The sequence below is a fragment of the Giraffa tippelskirchi genome, chromosome 6 (assembly GCF_054371585.1).
Source record: "Giraffa tippelskirchi isolate mGirTip1 chromosome 6, T2T-mGirTip1v1.2.pri, whole genome shotgun sequence".
NCBI classification, from domain to species: Eukaryota; Metazoa; Chordata; class Mammalia; order Artiodactyla; family Giraffidae; genus Giraffa; species Giraffa tippelskirchi.
Window position 1 is genome coordinate 97,426,265 of NC_137280.1, and position 24,000 is coordinate 97,450,264.

At 57.8% G+C, this 24,000-nt stretch overlaps 2 protein-coding genes across 13 annotated transcripts in view; both read right to left on the bottom strand.

Annotated features, from left to right (window-relative positions):
* Positions 1-5,993, bottom strand: part of TMPRSS9 (transmembrane serine protease 9) — a 57,878-nt gene extending 51,885 nt beyond the window's left edge. For all 3 annotated transcript variants that reach the window (XM_081499943.1, XM_081499942.1, XM_081499945.1), the window contains exon 1: positions 5,934-5,993. The gene's annotated coding sequence lies outside the window, so the exon portion shown is untranslated. The remainder of the gene's footprint in view (positions 1-5,933) is intronic.
* Positions 5,994-9,076: 3,083 nt separating this feature from the next.
* Positions 9,077-23,939, bottom strand: SPPL2B (signal peptide peptidase like 2B). 10 transcript variants are annotated; one of them, XR_014056611.1, is made up of 15 exons: positions 23,831-23,939; positions 19,332-19,451; positions 18,397-18,579; positions 17,904-17,993; positions 17,339-17,478; positions 16,722-16,864; positions 16,440-16,536; positions 15,893-16,009; positions 14,593-14,674; positions 13,685-13,759; positions 13,487-13,549; positions 13,307-13,406; positions 12,825-12,902; positions 11,365-11,597; positions 10,030-10,713 (listed from the first exon to the last, which is right to left on the bottom strand). XR_014056611.1 is itself a non-coding variant. In XM_081499951.1 (15 exons), exons 1-15 carry the CDS (start codon positions 23,897-23,899, stop codon positions 10,474-10,476), a joined length of 1,758 nt encoding a protein of 585 aa, XP_081356077.1. In that variant the 5' UTR covers positions 23,900-23,939; the 3' UTR covers positions 10,030-10,473. The 10 variants fall into 10 exon arrangements, 7 of the variants coding, with proteins under 7 accessions (XP_081356081.1, XP_081356077.1, XP_081356076.1 ...); XR_014056610.1 differs by having other exon boundaries at positions 11,437-12,708; XR_014056609.1 differs by having other exon boundaries at positions 11,370-12,708.
* Positions 23,940-24,000: the final 61 nt, after the last annotated feature.

The window sequence follows — 24,000 nt, forward strand, 5'->3', positions numbered from 1 at the left end:
GCAAAAATACTGGAATGGATTGCCATTTCCTCCTCCAGGGGATCTTCCCAACCCAGGGATTGAACCCATGTCTCTTATGTCTCCTGCTTTGGCAAGCAGGTTCTTTACCACCTGCACCACCTCTACCCTGGGCTAAGCAGAGATCTCCCAGACCTTGTCCGTGTCCTAGACGTCCACCTGGCTCTCACTCAGGGCATAAGCCCCTCATGAGCCGGCCCCACCCACTCTTTGCTGTGTGTCCTCAGCTCCCTCCTCCTATTCCAGCCACATCAGCCTCCTGGCTATTCCTCAAACACACAGACACGGCCTTGCCCCAGGGACTTTGCACGGTCTGTGCCTTCTATCCAATGAGCTTGTCTACACCCTCAAGGCCATTACCTCTACTTCCCCTCTGCATCCCCTGCTGTGTAGGTTTTCTCCCAAATGGTGCCAACTGAACCAGTGACAGTAGAAGGTAAGGTGATATCTGCCAAGGTATAGAACCTGGAGTCCCTTTGGAAGAAGTGGCCAAGCACTGGAAAGGGAGCCAGGACAAGAACAACCACAGCTCAATATGTACGAAGAAAGCAAGTTATCCCACTCTCCATCCTGACCTCAAGCGCCAGGGAGTTCTAGTTTGATTGCTCCAGGTGAGACATCATTTCTCAAGAGAATGGAAGTGCACTGGGGAAATGCCTTCAGTAAGTCAACAAGCATGTGTGGCAGATAGATGTATGTGTTCAATCGCTCAGTTGTGTCCAACTTTGCAGCCCCATGGACTGCAGCCCACTATGCTCCTCTTTCCCAGGCGAGAATACTGGAATGGGTTGCCATTTCTTACTCCAGGGGATCTTCTCAACCCAGGGATTGAACCCCTGTGCCCTGTGTCTCTTGCACTGGCAGGTGTGTTCTTTACCACTAGCTGTACCTGGAAGCCCACCTGGGAAGTCTATGTGGCAGGCATTGCACTAAATGATATTTATACATGTTACCTAATCTATGATCACAACTGTCCTACAAGACCAGTGTATTCTGACTGAAGAGGAAACAGAGGCACACAGGAACTGGGACACTTGCCCAAGGTCATGGGGGGGTGGTGGTTCTAAAGGAGGTCCACAGATTTCTTGCCACTCTCCTCTTTGGTGGAGCCTAAATCTCTTCCCTGAATATTCATTGGAAGGACTGATGCTGAGGCTCCAATACTTGGGCCACCTGATGTGAAGAGCCAATTCATTATGAAAGACCTTGATGCTGGGAAAGACTGAAGGCAGGAGGAGATGGGGCGACAGAGGATGAGATGGTTGAATGCCATCTTCGACTCAATGGACATGGATTTGAGCAAACTCCGGGAGATAGTAAAGGACAGGGGAGCCTGGCATGCTGCAGTCCACGGGGTCGCAAAGAGTAGGACATGACTTAGTGACTGAACAACAATTCTCTTCCCTTAGAGAGTGGACTAGAGTTGACTCATGCCTAATAAATAAAAATACTAAAAGCAATGGCCCGAGACCTCTGAGTAGGTCGTAAAAGGCACTGAGGTTCTCCCCTGCCTGTTCTGGGGCAGTTGGCCACCAGGTAGTAAGGAGGCTCAAGCAGCACCGTGGGAGGTCCTGCTGGGGAGGGGCCATGTAAGGGGCCTCCTGGAAGCTCCAACCCTTGTCCTCATCAGGGCTTCAGAGACAGCAACCTTATGAGGGACTCTCAGCCAGAATCCCCAGACAAAGCACTCCCAAATTCTTGCCCAGAGAAATCTGAATAACAAACACTTGTCTTCATGTGTGAACTTTGGGGAGAATTTGTTACACAGAAACTGAGAACTGATACACAAGACTCCAGGCCCCAGGACTTTTCTGTCTGGCTTTCAGTTCTCCTTCTCAGGAACCACACATTGTATTCTTGGTGTTCCACACTATTCTGCAGTGAATCTTCATCTTGTGGGGTTTTTTTTAATTTGGCTGCACCAGGTTTTAGTTGAAGCATGTGGGATCTTTGGTTTGGCCTGTGGGACCTAGTTCCCTGACCAGGGATGGAACCCGGGCACCCTGCCTTGGGAGCACAGAGTCTTAACCACTGGACCACCAGGGAAGTCCCTCCTCTGCTTGTCTTTAACGGCCAATTATATCTCATTGGTTCAAACCATAATTCAGCCTCTCCAAGAAGAAATAAGAGGCTTGGGGTCACTTTTTTCCAAGCAGAGTCAACTATCAACTTAGCAAAGCCTTGGGATTTCCCTGGTTGTCCAGTGGTTAGGACTCTGCCCTTCTAATGCAGGAGGTGTAGGTTCAATCCCTCGTCAGGGAACTAAAATCCCACATGTCCTGTGGTGCAGCCAAAAAATAAAAATTAAAAAAACAAAAAACAAAAAACACTACAAACCAACTTCAGCAAAAACCCAAACCTCACCCCAGCTTTGCTCCTGGGCTCCTACATTTCTTCCCCTCGTGACTCTCAACTCTTTGCTCACCTCTCTGTGTAAGTTTTTTTTCTTGCCACTCATCCAAGACAGTCTTCCATCCCCCCATTGGTCTTCCCTCTTTGCCTCCACGGCTGCCAGCGCTGATCTATACAACAGGCTTCTCTCATCTGCATCGCAGCCTCTCCTGTTCTCCCCTGTTCTACCCCACCCGGCTCCAATCCTCAGGCTCACGTCCAGCCAGGACACTGCCCCTCCCCCACTGCCCCAACCTCATGAAATCACTCACTCAGCAAGCCTTTAGGAAATTTAATAAGCTTGGTCTTTTTTTTTTTCCCCCTTTTTGTCTGTGGACTTTTTGTTAGGTTTTCATAGGAAGAGGTGTTTGTGAGAGAACTATTTGCAGTGATGATATCTCATGTTTTTGTAGCTTTTTAAAGTGCACAGAGGAAAAGGGAGTCAGAGAGCCTGTGGGTGGAGGGGGGCGGTTGAGGCAAGAAGCTGATAAACATGGGCGATACCCAGGGAAACGGATACAGACATGTACATGAAAAAAAGAAACTTCCAATCACTTGTGACTTGTATAGTTAAAACAAGTACAGGTTCTCAGTGCAGTGGGGAATCTCAGATTAAATACCAGAACAGAAAAAGGTCATTAGTGCAAAAACCAGGGAAATCTAGGCAAAATTGATTGCAAGTGTTTATGTTCATTTTAATGTCAATTTCTTTCTTTTTTTTCTTTTGGCCACACTGTACAGCACGTAGGATCTTAGTTCCCCAACCAGGGATCAAACCCATGCATCCTGCAGTGGGAGTGCAGAGTCTTACCCCCTGGTCCACCAAGGCATGCATAATGAGTCTCTTCAGTCGTGTCTGACTCTGCGACCCTATAGACTCCGGACTATAGCCGGCCAGGCTCCTCTGTCCATGGGATTCTCCAGGCAAGAATACTGGAATGGACTGCCATGCTATCTTCCACGGGATCGAACCCACATCTTTTACATCTCCTGCATTGGTAGGCAGGTATTGTACCACTAGCGCCACCTGGGAAGCCCAACTGCTGCTGCTGCTAAGTCGCTTCAGTCGTGTCCGACTCTGTGCGACCCCATAGACGGCAGCCCACCAGGCTCCCCCGTCCCTGGGATTCTCCAGGCAAGAACACTGGAGTGGGTTGTAATTTCCTTCTCCAGTGCATGAAAGTGAAAAGTGAAAGACAAGTCGTTCAGTCATGTCCGACTCTTAGCAACCCCATGGACTGCAGCCTACCAGGCTCCTCCATCCATGGGATTTTCCAGGCAAGAGTACTGGAGTGGGTTGCCATTGCCTTCTCCGTGGGAAGCCCAAGGATGGTACCTAATGTCAGTTTTCTTAGTTTTGATCACTATGCTATGGCAACGCAAGGTTTGAATACTAGGAGGCACTGGATGAAGGGTGTACCGGGACACTCTGTGCCATCTTTGCAATGAACAGGATTCTGAAATCACCTTTCTTATTAACTAAGATGGTAACTTATTAACTAGAGGTAAAGTGGGGAAAACAGCAAAGGCTGATGTAGACATGAGCCAACCACCTGGAACATGTTATCCTCTGCTTTACTCGAGAGCCACGCGTATTCAGATAATGGGGGACAGCTGTTTCCCTGGTCCCACTGTTACATCCATGGGATGTGCTTATGACCAAAGAGAAGCAGCCAGGAGCAGAAAGGTTGTGCCTAAGATCTGTGTGGGGCTCACAGCCTCATGTCAATTAATTCAGCCTCCCAGCACCCCTACGAGGAGGGGGCCAGCAGGATTATCCCCACTTTACAGATAAGGACACTGTGGCTTGAAGAGACAGCTCCTATCTGTCTCTGTCATTCTCTCCCTCTTTCTCTACTTCTGTGTCTCTTTGTATCTGTCTCTATCTCTGCCTCCCCACATCTCTGTCTCTGTGTCTCTCTAGGTGTCTCTGTCTCCTTCCCCCACCCCCTGCCTACACACACATGGAGTTCTTGGAATTCAGGAATGTCCCCCACCCTGTCGGTGTGTCTCCATCACAAAATGGGCATGGCTCCCTAGGACTCTGCAGTCCAGGTAGAGCAGGTGAGCTGTGGGGACAGGGACCAAGAGCTCTAAACTGTGCCCCAGGGCAGGAAGAGAGCTGGTGAGCGGGGAAACTGACTGGGTCCAGGCCCCAGCTCCCCTGGAGCCAGCCACAGACCCACAGGTGCTTCCCACCTCCCTACCGCTGGTTTCTCTCTATCCTGGACTCCATGGATGGAAGCAGATGCCCAGACCTTCACATCCTCCTTCAGGAAGGACACACTCCCCTGTGCGTGGCCGTGGGCTCCCCCCAGGGTCTCTTTCCTGCCACCCATGTCTGTGGTACCAGGAGCAGACCTTTCTCCAGGAATCCTGTGCCGAGTGGGGTGCCCAGTCTTAACCAAAGGCCACCCAGCCGCCTCCCTCTGAGGCTCTTCCAGTTCCACACTTTGAACTTTGAGAATCCTGCCTTGAATGCACACACATCTCCTCTGGGATGGCCTGTGGGGTCCGCCCCTCCAGTCCCTCACTGCAGGCGCATCAGTAGCAACACTTAAGAGACGGGGAGGGTGAAGTCGCTCAGTCATGTCCGACTTTGCGACCCCATGAACTGTAGCCCGCCCGACTCCTCCGTCCGTGCGATTTTCCAGGCAAGAATACTGGAGCGGGTTGCCATTTCCTTCTCCAGGGGATCTTCCCAACCCAGGTATCTAACCTGGGTCTCCCGTATTGCAGGCAGACTCTTTACCTGATCAGATCACAATGAATCAGAACACCTGACTGGCTATTTGGTGGGCCAGGAGGGCTACACGTGGCGTCCTGGGGGGTCCCAGGTACTCTGTCCCCACTCCCCAAACAAGCAAACTGGGAAGGGGGTCCACACACACAACCACCCACAAAATCATACAGGATCTCACAGTGCAGTCACACACACAGCCATGCACATCCGCGGTCACACAGACACACAACGTACAGGCAATAACACCACCCCACACAGCCACAGGCAACCCCACGCCTGAGACCACACATTTACGCGCAATCGGCTCACACACCACACGTGCTGCAGGTAACCGACTACGACCCCATTCGAAACCCAGGCCTTGTGAGCACCCCACCCCAAATACTATTCGGATTTTCACGCCCTAGCAAGGGATTAGCTGAAAGAAGCCGTAGGGAGGAGAGCAGAGGGACCCTCCCCAAACCCCTGGAGACCTCCCCGTCTCTGCTCCTCCACCCCATTTTCTGCCGCCCCATTCCCAACCCCCAAGCGGGTTTAGTCGGGCTAATGGTGGGAAGGCAGGAGAGCGGCCACTGGGGACAGGGAGCCCTCAGGATCGGGAAAAACACAGGGCCCCCGGCCGCGTCTACAGAGCAAGGCCTCATTCACACTCCCCGAGGGCTTCTACACGACGCGTCCAACAACCCGGACCACATCCGCACCGCACCTCTTCCGTCTACACAGCCTGAACCCAGGCGTGGGGAGAGGGCGGCCACCTCATATCGGGAGACCCCAGACTCACCGCTTTCCGCCCGAGGCTGCACAGCGCGACCCGGCTCCCTCCACAATCAACCGGGACTCCAGCCACCTCGGGGATGGGGCGGGGCTGAGGGCGGCACCAGGTGGGAGCACCGCCTTCCCCCAACCCGGGCAACTCCTGGGCTGGCCGCCCTCCTCCTACATCACCGCCCCCCAAGGTACCCCTCCCCCATCACTGCCCCCCACGCGGCACCCCTCCCCCGATCACTGCCCCCAACACGGCACCCATTCCCCTGCTCACCTGAGACCCACCCGCGCCGGTCCCGGCTCCCCGAGGCTCCGAAAGGACAACTGGGTGTGGGCCGTCCTGCGCACCTGGTCAGGAGCCCAGGTGGATCCCATGAAGGAGCTGGGCCGGCGGAGGGAGGGAGTGGGCGGGTCGTGCCCCGGGAGCCACGTGGGGCGCCCGGTTCTGGCCCCTCGGATTTTCTGGGAGGGGGAGAGGCCAGTGCAGTCGAGGTAGAGGGTGTGGCCTGGGCAGGTGAGCCCACGTGGGCAGGTGACCTGGGACAGAGGGCAGCGGAGGGGAGCAGAGAGCTGGGGGGAGAGGTGTGTATGTGAATATCCAGGGTAGTTTATTAAATGAACTTTTACATTGTAAAATGGTTTCAGAGTTTTGAAAGATTCCTGAACATAGTATGGAGAGCTCCTACATACTTGGTCCAAGGTCCCCAGGTTCCTGACAGCTTGCTTTAGCATGGAAGTTCATGGGCACAGTTACCAACCATATTCCCTAATCCTTTAGGCTACAACTGGGTGGCCAGGGAGCTGTTTGCCTCTTGCAATCCCCTTGGAGCTCCTCCACAGGAGGAGCCCCTGACCCCTGGCTCCACTCCCTCCTTCCCTCAGAGCAGCCTCAGAGCTTTCTAGAACTTTAGTCCCCTCACCTGCAGGTGATATACCTTGCCCACCTGGCTGGAAACTCCCACCCCTCTCCAGGCCACGGTCCAGCCTCCAGCCTCCCCATCAGAGCCCCAGACATACTGTCCAGTATCCCTCAGGCTGGATGGTCACCTCCTCCAGGAAGCTTTCCCTGCCACCTGCCCCCACAAGATAGAGCTGGGGGGGCACTCCCTTGCTGACCCTCAGACCCACTGCCTTCATAGACAGACATGTCCCAGGCCTGAGCAGAGAGCTTGGCACAAAGCAGACATGTGGTGAACCAGTGAGTGAATGAGCAGGTAGATGGATGAGAAATACATAAGAACTGGTCTGCTTAGTGGAAGAGAATTGCTGTGCTCAGGTCCACTTCATAGCTCAAATACTAGATGCTGCTGTCGATGTGATGAGAGGTACAGCCTGGTGGGAGCCTGGAGGAGCTGGGCCTGCAGCCTGAAGGACAGTCTGGCATCAGCTGACATGCTCCAATGCTCCCACGGGCAGTGAGTGAAGTAAAAGTCGCTCAGTTGTGTCTGACTCTTTGCGACCCCATGGAATTCTCCAGGCTAGAATACTGGAGTGGGTAGCCTTTCCCTTCTCCAGGGGATCTTCCCAACCCAGGGATCGAACCCAGGTCTCCCACATTGCAGATGGATTCTTTACCAGCTGAGCCACAAGGGAAACCCAGTGCTGCCATGGACAGGCAGGGGTCTAATGGCTGGGGCTGCTGCCTGTCTTTGCCCAGCTTCTTGCTAAGCAAAGGATTTGCATTATTATTTACTTATATTTTATTGATGCTTTGAAATTGCGGTGCTGGAGAAGACTCTTTTTTTTTTTTTATAAATTTATTTATTTTAGTTGGGGGCTAATTACTTTACAATATTGTAATAGTTTTTGCCATACATTGACATGAATCAGCCATGGGTTTACATGTGTTCCCCTTCCTGAAATTGCGGTGCTGGAGAAGACTCTTGAGAGTCCCTTGGACTGCAAAGAGAACAAACCAGTCAATCCTAATGGAAATCAACCCTGAATATTCATTGGAAGGACTGAAGCTGAAGCTCCAATATTTGGACCATCTGATGTGAAGAGTCCACTCATTGGAAAAGACCCTGATGCTGGGAAAGATTGAGGGCAGGAGAAGGGGAGGATAGAAGATGAGATGATTGGATGGCATCACCAACTCAATGGACGTGAGTTTGAGCAAAGTTCAGGAGATGGTGAAGAACAGGGAAGCCTGGCGTGCTGCAGTCCATGCAGTCACAAAGAGTAAGATATAACTTAATGACTGAACAACAACCATTTATTTTTAATTGGAGGAAAATTTACCATGTTGTGTTAGTTTCTGCCATACATCAAATGTGAATCAGCCATAGGTGTATTAATTGGAGGATAATTTACGTTGTTAGTTTCTGCCATACATCAAATGTGAATCAGCCATAGATACATAGTGTCCTCTCCCACCTCCTACCCTATCCCACCCCTTTAGGTTGTCATAGAGCACCGGGCTGAGCTCCCAGCATCATACAGCAAATTTCCACTAGCTGTTTTACATATGGTAATGTATATGTTTCAATGCTGCTCTCTCAATTCAACCCACCCTCTCCTTTCTCTGCTGTGTCCACAAGTCTGTTTTCTGTTTTTAACTGATTGTGAATGAGTATGTTATGACCTGTGAAAATGACACAAACACACGTTTTGGTGTCCACCAAGTTTTTGGCCACAAACACACCTGTCTGCTTAACCGTTGTCTGATGTTCCTGGTTACATCGCTGGGTTGACCGGTCGTGACAGTGACCATGTGGCCCTAAAAGTCCCCAACAATAACCATCTGGTTCTTTACTGACAGTCTGAGGTCCCTGCCATGGGTGATTCCGTTCCTGGTTCTTAGATCAGCACAGACAAGCTGACAGCATCAAAGGCAAGCAACAGACCCTACTACTCGCTCCCTCCCCTTCATGAGACACCCCACCCCCACCCCCACCCCCACCCCCGCCCAGCCCCACTCATCAGAACAAGTGGCTGTCCAGCAGCAAAGCTGAAACCTGGGTTGGGTGGCACTAGCCACATAGGCTGCAGGTTTGCTCAGGACGTGTCCCTCCACACAGGAATTACTGCAAGACCAAGGCCTCCTGGGCCCGGCCCACCACAGGATTCCCTTCACAGCTTCCCTACCCTCCCACCCTCCCACCCCCGCCCCAATTACTCCCAACCCACTGAACCACAGAAAAGTCAAAGGCCCGGGCATAAATATCAAAAGCTGTGTTTAATTACAAGATTCAAACAGAAGCAAGGCAGAAACTGCAAACGGAAACTTCAGGAACTAATATCCCGCTTTGAATTCTTTGACATTTGTCAAACTTCAGAAACAGGAAAAAAAAGAGAGATTCCATCCACCTTCGAACATTGACGACGTACAAAATGGCTTACAGGAAGGCGTGGTCCTCCGGGGAAGGACGGGGTCCGCTCGGACCCTCCCTCCCCTCCCCCCTGCCCCCCGTCCCGCCTCCAAGGCCAGGGGCTCCCGTGGGACGGGGCGGGGCGGGTGCAGCTGCGCCACCCCCACCCAACCGCGGGGTCACCTGTTCTTTTTAGGAAACACAGAAACAGACGGAAGACGTCTTCTGGGTTTTGTTTTGTTTTTTAAGAAACAAACATGGTTTCTTCCTCGGAGGCGTGGCTGAGACGTGAGTCTGGCGCTGGTATCATTTGGAATGGATCATGGTTTTGGCCCCCGCCGGTCTGCAGCAGAGCGGCGGGACGGGAGGGACGCGGAGCCGGCATGGGGTCGAAGGGTCCGGGCCTCGCCTCTCGTCGTGGACATATAGGAGTAGGCCGGTCCCTGGCGGTCACAGCCCCCCGTGCCTGTCCAGGCGGTGGCTCCCTGGCCAGCCCTGACGTGGGGGCGGCGGCTTCTCCGTCCTGAGGTTCAGAGAACCCTGTCTGTGAGGTAGAAGACGTAAGCCAGTTCCAGAGCCCCCTCCCACATTCCGGAAGCTCTCCGCCCGCCCACGGTAGCTGGAGGCCCAGGTGCGTGCACTGATGGGATGCTGAGCGTGCAGGTGACCGCGGCGAGGGCGGGGGCCGAGTTCCTCTAAGCGGAAAGGCAAAATTGGGCCACTGGCCTGGCGCCAGCCACCCCCTGCTTCGGAGGAGCAGTCCGAGGGGCTCGCACCCCAAGAGGCGACACTACCAAGATCTCAAAAAGTCGTGGCCATTTATTAAAACTTGGAGGAGCTGGAGCACAGGCGCTGGGCGCTCACCGCGGAGCCCCAACCCCACCGAACCGGCGACAGCCCCAGTCCAAGCCCCGGGGGCTCTGCGGACCAGAGCCCCTCCGTCTCCCGCCCCCAACCCCAGGGAAGCAGCAGCAGGGTAAGCACCAAACTGGGCGTGTCCGAGGCCACCGGCGGAGGTGCCGCTCTGCTCTCCCCAGGACACCATCGCGCAGGAAGCGGACCGCGCACGGGGGTGGCCTCTGCTGGCCGGGGGCTTCGCGGCCACGCGAGCTCGGAGCAGGGCTGGGGGCCGGGGTGCGGCCGGCGGGCTGCTGGAGGAGGACGTGCGCATCGGCCAGACCAGAGCACCAAGTTGGGGGCCGCGCGGGTCCAGTTCGGGGCGCGGCGCCGAGTCTGCGCCCTTCCCTAGGCCGAGGGGCCGGGTGAGGCCGCGAGGCGTTCAGGCTCCTGGTGGGGCGCGTCTGCCCCGAACTCCTCCGGCGCAGATGGTTCTGGGGTCTGCTCCGCTGGTGGAGGAGTTGGGACCGTGTCTTCACCAGGAGTTTGCCGGCCTGGGGCGGGGGCGGGGACGGCGTCGGGGTCCGCATGGGGCTGCTGCGGGCCGTCGGCGGGGGCGGGCGCCCAGGGCGACTGAGGTAGGTCCTTCTGCGAAGGAGAGGCCGCGGGTTGGCGGGGCTGCGGGGTTGACGGGACGGAAGGGAAGCCCCCGAGGGTGGGCTCAGACGGGGAGAGGGGCTGCGCTGGGACCTGCACCATCACCACCACCACAGGGACCCCGAGAGGGCGCGACCTGACTGCTCTGGCTTGTTTTCCCTCGGGAACCTTCCAGAACCCACCCACCAGTTCTGGGTCGGGCCAGGCCTTAGGAAGTGAGAGCTCTGAGGATGGTGGGCACTGAGCCCCAGAGGCCTTCCCAAGAGCCTGGGGGAGCGTCCAATTGTAGGCGGACTGAAGGGGGAGCTGGAGGCCCGGGAGACAGGCCCCGGGGATGGAGGGGGTTTCCCAAGGGGCCAGCAATCCATCCCTGAGTTCCAGGACTACAACGGTCCACCGGTCCTGCACAGGGCGCGGCCTCTGTTCCACTCCTCTATGGTTTCAGACAAGAACAGGGCCCAGCCTGCGCCTCGCCCGCCCCAAAGCAGCGAGAAGCCCAAGTGGAAACCCGCTTCCCAGCGACACCAGCACAGGTACCCCTCCCCGCATGCCTCCCCACCTCGCGGCAGCAGCAGGAGAGGAGGAAACACAGCACCCAGGACGGGGGCTGCGGGGTTTAGGTGTAACGCTAGGAGGTCTTACTCAACTTTAACTCTAGTTAGGGCTTATTAGGCTATTATTGCTCGCAGACAGTCATAGCAAACTGGTATTCACCGCAAAGCCGCTGCCCGTCCAGAACACGCCCAGCTCCCTGCGCCAGAGCGCCAGGGCGCAGCTGGTGACCACCGTGCAGGGCACGAGGTAGAGGAGGGCGGGCTGGCCACGCTGCATGAGGGCCAGCGCCATGAACGTCACCAGGAGCCCGATGCCATAGGCTGCGGGGACAGAGACAGGCGGCGCGTCACCCCATGGTGACTGTGACGCCCCGGGAGTCGATCCTCCCCACCTTCCAGGACATGCCCCACCGCCCAGCTGGGGCAGGCAAAAGCCCACGTAGGGCTCAGCCCCCAGACTGGGGGGGCGGCCATGGAGGGCCTGGAATCCCTGGGATGGCTGAGAAGGAGCTGCAGAGGTGTCCCGATATCTCAGTTTTATAAACCTCTAATCAGAATAATCTGAACCAGAGTAACATATCTACAGAACTAGGAAATGAAATCTCTCCTGAGTGATCACATGAAAGCCCTGAAGGGTTAGATGGTGTCTACACTTGGCGCTCATCACTCAAGAATAAACAAGGTGTTATTTAGGGCTGTGTGAATGCAACTGTGCACGGATAGCGCAAGGACGGACATACAACACAGCAAATGCAATGAGGAGTTAGACGGTGTCAGCCTGAGCCCAGCAGAGGGTGCGGTACTGTACTGACCGCCGTACTGACCTCACAGCTGTACAAGTGCAATTACTTCCAGGTCAAGAGTTACAAGAAAGATGGTTCACCGGACCATCTCTTCCAGGCCAAGAGCCCCATCTCGAGCACTGGCCTCCATTCCAGGCCACTTGCCCTGCCCCTCACCTCCATGTTACTGAGCAACAGGATTGTGCTGGGAGAGTCCAGAATATCGACTGTGGACTCTCCACATATCCTGAGGTAATCCATCCAAACAAACTAGGGATCTCAGTGGCAGGAACTACAGGACAATCTTGACACACTGTGGTTCAAAGGGAAGGACATTGTAGGTGCATGTGGACAGGCTGATCCCAGGGACTGTGACCCTGGGGGCCGGCATGGAGGACAGGTCTCAACCTTAGGAACCCAGGGGAGGGCGGACAGCAGTGGCTCAAGTTCGCCAGCCGGGAAGGCCAGCCTGCGTCCGCCTGGCCCACTGGTGGCTACAGCAGGGCCTGTGTCCTCTGCACCCCCGCTCATCCTGAAGAGCTGACCCAGTGGGACAAGAGACGTGGTTTGGACCATCTTAGAAACCACCAGGCTCGACAGAAAATGAGGAAGCATCCTGTTGGTGCCAATGAATTTGGAAACAAAACAAACTGAAGACAAAAGGAAAAAGAGAAAGACAAAGAAGATCAAAAAGAAAAGAGAAACAACAACCACAGTGTAAAGTGAGGAGGCTGTGACATGGGTGGAAGACGGGCAGTGGGCTTACCGATGGTGCAGGCCACGAAGTAGACCCTGGAGGACTGCACCTGGATGTCGAAGCGATGGCAGTAGGCCACAAGCAGCCCTGCAGAGACAGGCCGTGGGCGGAAGCTGTGGGCAGAGGCCTGGCCGTGCCCCAGCTGGGCAATAGGGTTTCCATGGAGGGATAGGGCACCAAGCGTTCCTCCCCAGCTCCGGAGGGAGCTGGCCCAGTGCCACCCGGGACTCCTGGCAGGTGACTGAGACCTCAGGCCAGTGCAAACTCCAACCTGGAGGTCACCTGGTGAGGAGCCACCTGAGGGGAGACCTTGGGGACAGAGCAGCTGGAGAGGCGGGCAGGTCTGTGCAACTGGGACCATGCCTCCGTGGAGTCACCTCCCTGCCGCCCTGGCCCATCCGGCCAAGCTCCACCTCTGCCCACTGACCCACCAGCCCCTCTGGTCCGGCACCCCCAAGGACTCCCAGGCCACCTAAGCCCAGCCCCAGTACCTGGGACCAGGATGTCCCCGAAGCCCAGGAGGGAGAAGGGGCGGTCACACAGGGCCAGCGGTGAGGCATTCAGTCTGGGTACCTTCAGCACCATGGGCAGCTGCAGAGAGGGGCAGTGTCTCCAGTACCTGCCAACCCTGCTCCCTGCATACTCAGCACCTCATCGCAGGATACTCCTACCTTCTCATGGGTGGCTGAGTCCGAAGGCCCGGTCGCCACCTCCACCATAATGCTGTTCCCACTCTAAGAAAAGGGGGGCGCTGTGTCAGGAGGGGCTGAATGCAGCAGCGGGACCAGAGGGCAGGGCGTGGGCAGGCTGGGGCAGGGCCATGGGGTGTGGGCAGGCAAGAGCAGGGCGCGGGCTGTGGCAGGGCCCACCTTGGTCAGGAAGGGCGTGATGAACACGAAGAAGACGTCGTAGATGAACAGCACCAGCAGCAGCAGTGTGCAGGCCTACAGACGGATAGACCAGGCGTCCGGAGGGCTGCCCTCCACTCGGGGACCTCCACCAGCTCTGCCCCACCCCCACCCCCGCACAGGGTGCTGATACATGGACCCTCCAAGATGCGTCAGCAACCCCGCCCAAGGCTCAGACTTTCCCTGTGGGAAGGAACATCTTGCCACCTTGACAAGAATGTCAGAGCATGGGCAGCTGAGGCTCAGGGAGGGCCAAGATCTGAGCTTCTCTTCTTTTTGGCAGCATTGTTCAGCTTGTGGGATTTCTAGTTCCCCAGCCAGGGATGGAACCCTGGCTGTCAACAGTGAGAGAAGCAAGTCCTAAGCTCTGGACCAACAGGGAATCCCCTCCGCTTCTGAGTTCCTGATGGAAAACTCGAGAGACACACGGCCGTGACCGACCAGCCCCAAGTTTGGGCAGGTGACACCCATCTTCGCGTTTCCCTGTGTGTCTCTAGGTTCCCGCTGTGGGGTTGGGCCTCAGCCAGGGTCCCAGTGCCAGCCTGGTGCTCCAGGCAGAGCCCCATCCTTCTGCCTGTGGGTTTCATCTGGTTCTCCTCTGTTCACCTTACCAGCACAGCACCATCACCAGGGAGGATCCCCTTGGCCCAGCAGTCACCAGTGTAGCAGCCATGCTGGGAGGCAACCCTGTGCTAATCCTCAAGCCCGAGGTGGCCAGAGGGACAGAAAAGCAAAAACCATACCACCCACAAGGTGCCGGGCTCAAAGCAGAAGGCCCTGGGCAAGGCCACATGGCAGGAGGGCAGCAGGCAGACACCAGGAGACCCCACCCCTCATCCAGAGCTCCCCGAACCCTAGGGGACCCTCACCTTGAACGTGGGGAGGCGGATGGTCTTCAAGGTGTAGAGGCAAAAGGCAATGCCCAGCGCATCCTGGAGGATCCAAGCCCACCTGGAAGGCAGCACAGCCTCATCCTCAGGCAGGGTCTCCTGAGAGCCTCCACCGGTCAGGTCCCACCCTCCCCGGCCACCAGGTCCAAGCCACCCAATGCCCAGCCTCCCACCAAGTGCCAGGGCCCCATCCCTCTGCAGCAGTGGCTTTCACATCTGGGGCACAGGACGGGGCAGGGGGTGAGGGGAAGAGGGGCTCTGCAACTACAGATTCAAACTTTTCAAAATTATCTTTTAAATGATTAAGAAAAACAAGATCTGCACACATACCCCACCTTCCCAGCCAGGTGCCACACACACACTCTTGGGAAATAGAGGCTTGGGGTTCTGAGGACACAGTCTGGAGCCCCAAGAAGCAGGGCCACTTCCAAATTTGTAAGTTAATGCTGTGATGGCTCCAGTACGGGGGCTCCCCTGATGGAAATCAGCCCTCACCACCTGCTCCATCCTCCCTGCCCCTACTCCTCAGAGCTTCATCTGAGTACAGGGTGAGAGTCCCTGGGCCAGGGCACTGGTGCGAACAGTGAAGGCTTACTGAGGCCGTGTGGGTGCCCAGACACGGTAGAAACCAGGGCCTGTTCTAATTTCAAGTGGGGGAGTGGGCCTTCTGGCTGGGACTTAATCTTGAGAGCTCGTATTCTCTTTGTATACAGAGTACTCCAAATATTTTTACGTTTTCCTTCTGCCAGTTAAATCTGTTACGGCTCCAAACGGCAGCACAGCCAAGAGTGTTTAACGGCCCTGGAGAAGCTCAGAGAAAGTGCCAGATGGTGTCGGTGACAGTGGGGGTGGGGACATGGGGACCAGCAGTGGCTGCCTCTGGGGGGAGGCTGGCCCAGAGCACACGGGTATTTGCAGGGGCAGAGCAGTGGGCCCAGTGGCACCAGGCCACATCCAGGCTGCTGCTGAGCCCATGGCTCCACGCCCGGGCAGCAATGCCAGTGGCATCTTCCGTCCAGATTGCAATTGCAGACCCCAGGGCACCAGACAGGCCAGGAGGCAGCTAGGGCTGGGCAGCCATCCGTTGAGCCTGGTCGGCACCTGGACAGCATGCAATCACTGCGTCCAGAGCACTGACAGGAGGGCTTTTCATAACTGGGAGCTGGCCCAGATCCAAGTGCCCAGGTCAGACAGCTCGGGGAGGCAAGGGAGGTCAGAGCACCTGAGGACAGCACCCTGCTGCCTCCCCTCCCCCCTGGGGCGGCGGCACTGTACTCACTGGTCCTCATTCCGGAAGATGCCCCACACCACGCTGACCGCCGCACACAGCAGCGCCAGGAGCAGTGTGCGGACCTGAGGGCGCTTGTGGAAATAGGGCAGGCTGTTGTTGGGGACCCTGCAGGCAGGCAGGGGCATCAGGGCTCTGACCCTCGCAGCCCTGTCTGCCCAGCACCGCAGGCTCGGCTCAACTCCCGTCCCAAAGCCTCCCATCCATCCCCCTGTTGCCCTACCTGATGCCCCCTACCCCCACCCGGATCCCAGGGGGCCTGACCCTGAATGGGATGTGGGGAGAGGAAGGCCAGCCCAGGATGGGAGGCAGGGCCTCAGAGCCATCCCCACTTCCCCATGAATCCCCAGCCAGCACTGAGTGGGCACCTGCTACATGCCTGCACTGTGCCAGACTGACCGAGGGCTCTGGAGAGGGTCCTCAGCCTCATGGAAGCTGTGGCACCTCAGAGGCGAGGAGGGGGGAAGGGAGAGGCCGAGAGGTGGCAGAGTGGGACCCCTGCGAGTAGAGCCAGTGCGGGCCACCCCGGGGGGCTCACCTGCACTTGCAGAATGGCAGCCTCTGCACAAGCGGTGACAAGCAGCTGTAGAGGCCGGTGGAGGAGGCCAGGCAGAAGATGCCAATGATGACATAGACTGGGGGAGAGTTGGGGGGGGGCAGTGAGGGGCTGAGGGAGGGCTGTGCACCTCATTCCCCTGGCAGGTGGGTGCACCAAGGCAAGGGAGGGGCGGCCCCCGCCTGAGGCACTCCTTGAAGGCAGGGACCACAGCCTCCACCCCCCCCACACACACCGCCCTGAGAGCTGAGGCAGGGGACCCACCAAGCTGGTCATAGAAGAAGTAGAGCAGCACCAGCATGGAGCAGCACATGACCACGAAGAGGCAGATCATGACAGGCGTCACGTCCACAGCCTCGTCCTCCTGCTTCTCGGGCCCATCATCCCGCTTGTGCTTCATGTATCTCCTAGAAAGACAGGCCGGTCAAGGGGCACCCTGCGGGGCACTGCTCCTGGGGCTGCAGGGACGGGACAGGGAGGGGCAGGCCGAGGGGCAGCGTACCTGGCCCCCATCCAGGCCCACCGTGTGTATGAGGGTCCCCCTGACGGAGGACCCTGCCCCCAGGGCCTCACGGGAGGGCGCCAGGAGCTCTGGTCCTCACAGGGAGAGCTACTGGAGGTGGGGCTCTGGGAGGAAGGCTGTGGGTCCCATGGGGCCGCCCCGGCCCCACCCCAACTGCCCTACAGGCTGCCCTGGGCTGCTCTGGGCTGCTGGGGCATGCTTTCCTGGGGACGCCCCTGCCTGGCCGGGCCAGAACCCCAGGGGCCTCTCAGCGGGTCTCCTGGGTGTCACGCTGCCTCTCTAGAGGCCCCTCTTGCAGTTTCCTGCCCAGTGTCCGGGTTGCCTGGCTGGTACCCACCCACGCACATGGGGCACTTACTTCCTGACATCCCGGCTCCCGGCCCAATAGCCCCCGAGCGCAACAGTGCCCACGGCCATGAGGAAGATGATGACCATGTTGTAGTCCAGCATGGGCTCCTTGGGGGCGTGTAGTGCCGCCCGCACTGCCTGGCCGAAAGTCTGCCTCGGAAAGCACAACAGAGCTAAGGCTGGGGAGACCCCACCTCGCCCCACCCCATGCCCTCACCCAACACGCCTGACCCCAGAGAAGTGGGCCCTGCTGGGACGAGCTAACCATGGGGCGTGAAGCAGCCAGGAGGGTGACAGTGGGTCCCTCAGTGGGAAGACGGGGAGCCTCGAGTGGGACCCCAACTGTTCCCACCTCACTTGTGTGCTGATGCTCACCTGCTCTGGACCCGACTCCCCACATCAAAGACGACCAAGCCTTTGGTCAGCCCAGGCCAGGCCAAGAGGGCATGAGGGGGGCTGGCACTCAGGGTCTCTGGCACGTGGGCAGGGTCGGGGTCTCCTCTCCTGAGGTTCACAGCACTGTGGGCCTGTCTCCCCAGGCCCTGGCCCAGCTGTAGATAGGTGGGGGGCCCTACCTGGAAAATGTCCAGCATGTCTCGGTAGCTGAGCAGGGCCACGGGAATGCCAATCTCCTCATACTGTGTCTTGTTGCCTCCCGGGGGGACCTGTGGGGGCAGGGGCAGGAGAGGATGACTGCCCCTGGGTGGGGCACTGCCAGCCACCAACAGCTGGCCGGCCCTCGGAGCTGGCGGGAGGGTCCTGCATGTGTCGGGGTCCTCAGCGCCAGGAGGGCAAGCCTGTGGGTTCAGCCCCTCCCTCCTAGGGGTGGGCTGGGGGTACCAGTCAGTCTGGGGAAAGAAGAGGCTGGCTCATGGCCCACGCCACCCACCCCTCAGAGATCCTCCTCAGGCCTGGACATCCACCAAGCACACTTCTGGGACACGACCCCCTCCAGACCACAGGCAGAAAACCAAGCCTCCTGTCTCCTCCACCCAGACCCCTGCCTCAAACCCTGACCCGGTCCCACCCCCAGGGTTCCAAGCTGCCCAGGAGGCCTGGGGGCCGCACCAGCGCCTCCTTGCTGACGATGAGCAGCCCACGGGCCCCACTGCCCTGGGCCAGCCGCACTTTCTCGTAGAAGGTGCAGTTCCCCCGTGCCACCAGCGGGATCTGGTTGCTGAAGCCTTTGGCAGGGAGGTCAGCCGGAGAGCAGAGCACAGAGCTGGTCCAGTCCCGCACCTGCAGGAGAGACTGAGGGAGGGAGGCCTTCAGAGAGGCAGAGGGGATGGTGTCCCGGGCAGCCAGGTGGCAGGGACCCCGTGGGGCATCCGGGCCACCAGTGACTGCCACCCCACACTGCCTCACTGCAAGGTCGGGGGGGCCGGCCCCACACCACGCTCTACACACACACACAACCCACACCACACACAGACACACATGCATGCATGTGTGCACACAGATACACAATCACCAGGGAGATGGGGGTGTCTAGAGCCTGTCACAGACACCACATGGGACAGGCAGGAGCTCTGGCCTTGGTGATGACAATCGATCCACCTGCTAAGCCAGGCACTGGGCATCTGTGTTCTCTGGGAGGAGTCAGGCCAGACCAGGGAGCAGCATGTCTGGGCCACCCCAACGACAGGGATGGGCAGACCTCTGTGTCACTCCTCTAAGGATTTCTGGCCAGCCACCCCAGCCCAGCATGGTGGGAGGGGTGGGAGGGAGCTGATGCCCCAGACAGGGGACATCCTGCAGCAGTTGCCCCAATCTTTTACTTATGACCAAAGAAACCAGGGCCCAGAGAGGCAGGGAGCTCCTCTGGGGCCACGTCCCTCCTCGGACTCCCAGCAGAGCCGTTCCTCCATCCTCAGGGACCCTCCCCAGGACCCATCCTCCAGAGTCCCCCCAGGGACCCAGGGCAGGAATGGAGGGAGAGGTGCCTTGGTTGGTGGGCCCCATGGGGAGGCTCCCCCCAGCACAAGGCTGTCTGCTGGACTCACTGCTTTGCTGAGGTCATGCGGCAGGTGGGCCCACTGCGGATTGTAGAGGATGCAGTAGTCTTTGCCTTTGGGGCCACCGGTCTCAGACACCACGTGCACCATGCCATACTCACAGGCCACCTGGACAGGGGGTGGAGTCAGAGTAGGCAGAGGCTGGCCGATGGTCCCGCCCTCTGACAGTGCAGCTGGGGCCCTCAGCTCAGGCGGACACAAGGGAGGGCAGGGCCAAGCCTCCTCAGGGAGATCTGCGTGCCAACCATGGCCGTGCCAGGGCCCCTCCATGTGGCTCCAATGGCTAAAAGGGAGGAGTAGAGCCACGCCACACACACAGGGCCTGGGACCACCCCAGCCCCTTGGCTTCTTGGAGCCAGAGGGGCCCAACGGGACCCCAGCTCTGCACACACCAGTTCCCGGGGTCCATCCCTCTGTACCACCTGGAGGTGAGACACAGACTGTACCCCTCAGTATCCCCCTAGAATCTTCCCTAGAGACGACAGGCAGGAGCCCTTTTGTGCTGGTGACAGACCCACACCCACCCCAGAACATGTTGTAGTTGGGGGGTGGGGGGCTCTGACTCAGCAAGGGGTCCCCAGGGGCCGTGGCCCTGACAGCATGCCTGGGACACATACTGGCTCTCAGAAGGCCAGGGTCTGCTGGCGGTGGCGCAGAGAGGGGCTGGGGTCCCCACCACCCCAGCCCAGCTGGCCCTGCGTCTTGGTGTGTCACCTGGAGCTGCTGGGTGTATTTGGCAAAGCTGTGTTTACAGGGCATGGGGCGCCAGAGAAGCCAGGTATGCAGGTGCTGCCACCAGCACTTGAGGGAGGGAAGGTCAGTGTCATCCTGCACCTGCCCCTGCCCAGCCAACCCTGTTCCCTCTACCTGAGGCAGGACTAGGAGCCCCCACTTCCAGGTTCTCCCCACCACTGTGCCCCACTCAGAGCCCCTGCCACGCCCACACCTTGGGCCATTGCAGGGAGTCTGTGGTCCCTCAACCCCCAGGCTGAATCCGGCCCACTTTCTGTATTTCTCAATAAAGTTTTACTGGAACATGGCTGCCTGGTTCCTGAATGCAGAGCCTATGCTGCTTTCTGCAGAACTAGAGAGTTATAGCAGAGGCCACGTGGCCCAAAAAGCTCTTAGAAAACGTCTGCTGACCCCTGGTCTATGAGCCCTGAGTCGCTTGTATAACACGGGAATGGCTAGAAGCATTTCTTTTTAATTTAAAAAGGTCACTTAGAAGCACAAGAGCACACGTCCCAGACTCCCCCCCCCACCCACCCACTATGTGCACAGCTGGCTTTCCCTTAAGGTATCAGCCTGGGCTTGTGGCAAAGCCCAGAGAGTACAGTCTTGCTGTGGATACGGTCTCCTCCCGGGGGAGGTACAGGACTGGGAGCAGGTCTTCCAAAGGGCCCAGAGCTCTCAGTGCCCCTCCTTCCCCCCATTCCAGCACCGCCCATCCCAGTTTGGAGAATGAGAAAAGCCATTAAGGACAGGCCATCTCCCAATGCATTAGAACCACAGACCAGGTTCAGGAACTTCAGAGGAAATTATGCCTCAAGATGACACTGACACCATCCATGCCAGGGTGCTTAGAGAGAAGCTAAGGGGTCCAGATAGGGAGCAGTCTACATAACACTTGGTGAGTTCTAGGAGAGGGTGGGGTAATCAGGACCTGGGAAGCTTAGAAAAAGATGTTTAGGTGGAGGAATGTGGGGGAGGGGAGCAGGACAGAAGGAGGGCAGTGGAGGGGTGAAGGGGCAGATGCAGGGGGGGTGAAGAGGGGAGGGGAGGGTGGGGACAGGTGGGGGGATGGTAGAGGGGTACACGGGCAGGTGAGAGGCAGAGAAGGCATCTACACGTTCACATCTGCTGAGTAACAGGCTCTACGTTGGCCGTTACATACACAACTTGTACCCATGGCATGGGGGTGTCCAATCCCTCATCCAGAGTCACAGAATGATTGGGAGTGAGTTCATGGTGGTGAGCAGGCATCCTCTGGCCCCATGGATAGCTGGCCATACCCTTGGGCGCCATGAAGAACCATGCCCAAGGGTCTGTCCTAGGAAGAGCTGGCCCAGGTGCCCTCCTCACTCACTCCCACACTCTCCTTGGCTGCCCGCACTCAGGGTAAAGTTCAAAACCCTCAGCCAGCTGGGAATAAAGTCCAAACACCCCAGCACCCTGCTCTGAGCAGCCCAGTCCGCTCCCCTGGACCCCAGCCCACGGAGGCCACATGCCCCGCCTGCCCTTGACCCCGTGCTGGAGCCGCTGCTCCCCCAGCTGCTCCCTCCACAGCCCCGCCCGCCGGAGCTCCCGACAGGCCTCCACCTCCCTCAGGTGTAACCGCTGGAGCGTCCCGCGGGCCGCTGGAGCGGACCCTCACCACCTGCAGATACATCACCAGCTCTCAGGACGTGACGGAGAAGGCGATGGCAACCCACTCCAGTCCTCTTGCCTGGAGAATCCCATAGACGGAGAAGCCTGGTGGGCTGCCGTCTATGGGGTCGCACAGAGTCAGACACAACTGAAGCGACTTAGCAGCAGGAGGTGAGGGGGAGAATGAGACTAACATACACACACTATCATGTATAAAATAGATAACTACCAAGGACCTACTGTACGGGCGTCCCAGGTGGCTCAGTGGTAAAGAACCCACCTGCCAATACAGGAGACTCTAGTTCGAACCCTGGGTCGAGAAGATTCCCTGGAGGAGGAAATGGCAACCCACTCCAGTATTCTTGCCTGGGAAATCCCATGAACAGGGAACCTGGTGGGCTGCAGTCCATGGGGTCACAAAAGAGTTGGACATGACTTAATGACTAAACAACAAGGACCTACTGAATAGCACAGAGAACTCTACTCAATACTGTGTAATGGCCTATATGGGAAAATAACCTAAAAAAGGGTAGATATATATAACTGATTCACTGTGCTGTACACCTGAAACTAACACAGTATTGCAAATCAACCATACTCCAATAAAAATTAAATAAATACCTGCTATTAAAAAAATAAAAATCACCAGATCTCACACCTCCAGCCCTGCCCTCATCACCTGCAACTTTCTCCCTGGAACACCTTCTTGACCCAGCAAACTCCTATTCATCCTTCAGAATGCCTCTCCGGCACCCTTGCTTCTTGCTTCGGAAAAGCATTCCCAGGCCAACTGCGCCCTTCATTCTGTGGTGTTCTTGTGACCCTTTGCCCACTTATCACTTTGCCTTTTTTTTTTTTCCCTAAATATTTAGAGAGCTCAAAGTCCCTGCTTCCAATGGGTCAGACTGCTAAGAAAGATGAGCGAACAGGGCTGGGGGAAGTACTGGGGGCTGGCAAAGCAGCTGGAGAAGGGGTGGGCCAGAAAGCTGCTGGGAATGTGGCACCCCTAAGCTGAGACCAGAAACACAACGTTGAGGGGTAGTTAGGTTTCGGGGAAACAGAGCCCAGCGAGCAGAGTGCCTTTAATACGTTAGAGCTGGAAGCAAAGGGTAGTTTCCTGTCAGCCGGATCAGAGTCCTCCTGAATGTGCCAGGGGCTTCCTGGCACCAGAAAGCTTTCACTTGGACACAAGATCTGACACACTTTGAAGGAGATCCCTCTTGCAGGGCTGAAAATGAACTGGGAATTGGGGGGACAAAAGCGGCCTTGGAGAGAAGCCAGCAGCCTGAAGCAGAGGTTGGGGGGGGGGCTGGCGCAGAAAGGTCAAGGTTAATGGCCCAGTTTGTAGGGCTGTTGGGGGGGGTGGCACCATTTCCGGAGTTGTGGAATTTGGCAGCGAGGGAAGATTTGGAAAATTAAGAATGCACTCATGGTAACATACACCAACCATCTCCAGGTCTGTCCCCCAGTGGCGACCCTTGAGTAGCATGCCCCACGTTCGTGATCCCCTACATCATTTCGCTGACTCCGCACTGTACACTTATCTTCCTTTTGCAGAAGACCAACTCGAAGCGGGGAACTCCCCTGCCAAGGTCACGGGAGAAAAAGATGGGGCGGCGATTCGACCCCACTCCAGGGCTGGGCTCCTGGCCGCTTCTGGACGCCGCCAGACACTGGGTGCCACGCTAGACAGTTGACTACAACCACGGGGGATGGGGGTAGTATCGCTTTCAAGGGGATGCCAGGGGCAAAGAGGGGTAGCTCCCTGGCTAAGGCCACGGAGTCAGAGAGGGGCGTCCCAGAGGCGGTTGGAGATCCTGAGACAGACCAGCAGGGGCCGGGGCGGGAGCAGGGTAGTGGGACCTCAAACTTCAGATCCGGGCGGAACCCAGTGACACCACGGCTGGGAATGGCGACCAGACAGGGAAGGGAGACCAGATGGGGGACAGACCCGCAAGGTCACGGCCGGGCCCCAGGCCCGCGGGTTGCCGGCACCGGGGGCGCGGATCCCCTAAGCTGGCCCCAGGCCGGGCAGGGCGGGGTTCTGCGCGGGGCCGGGGAGGGGTGAGGAGCCGGGGCACCGCCGCCGGCGAGGCCAGCGGAGTCGGCGCCGCCCTCACCTGGGCCGCGAGGAGAAGGAAGGCCGCTGTGAGCCTCGCCAGCGCCGCTGCCGCCGCCGCCGCCGCCATGTCGCCCGGTCCCCGTCACAGGCGTCGGCAGATGTTTCCCAGCAACGCCCCGGCGCAGAGCGCCGCGCAGGCGCCCTGCATCTTTCGCGCATGCGCGCGGG

Bases quoted from the DNA above. Each gene is read 5' to 3' on its own strand.
- SPPL2B (XM_081499949.1), bottom strand. From the start codon at position 23,899: ATGGCGGCGGCGGCGGCGGCAGCGGCGCTGGCGAGGCTCACAGCGGCC. The intron at 17,994-18,396 runs GTGCGGCCCCCA...CTGCCCCCACAG, and splicing joins TCGTCAGCAAGGAGGCGCTG to GTCCCCCCGGGAGGCAACAA. The intron at 16,865-17,338 runs GTAAGTGCCCCA...CTGTCTTTCTAG, and splicing joins GGGAGCCGGGATGTCAGGAA to GAGATACATGAAGCACAAGC.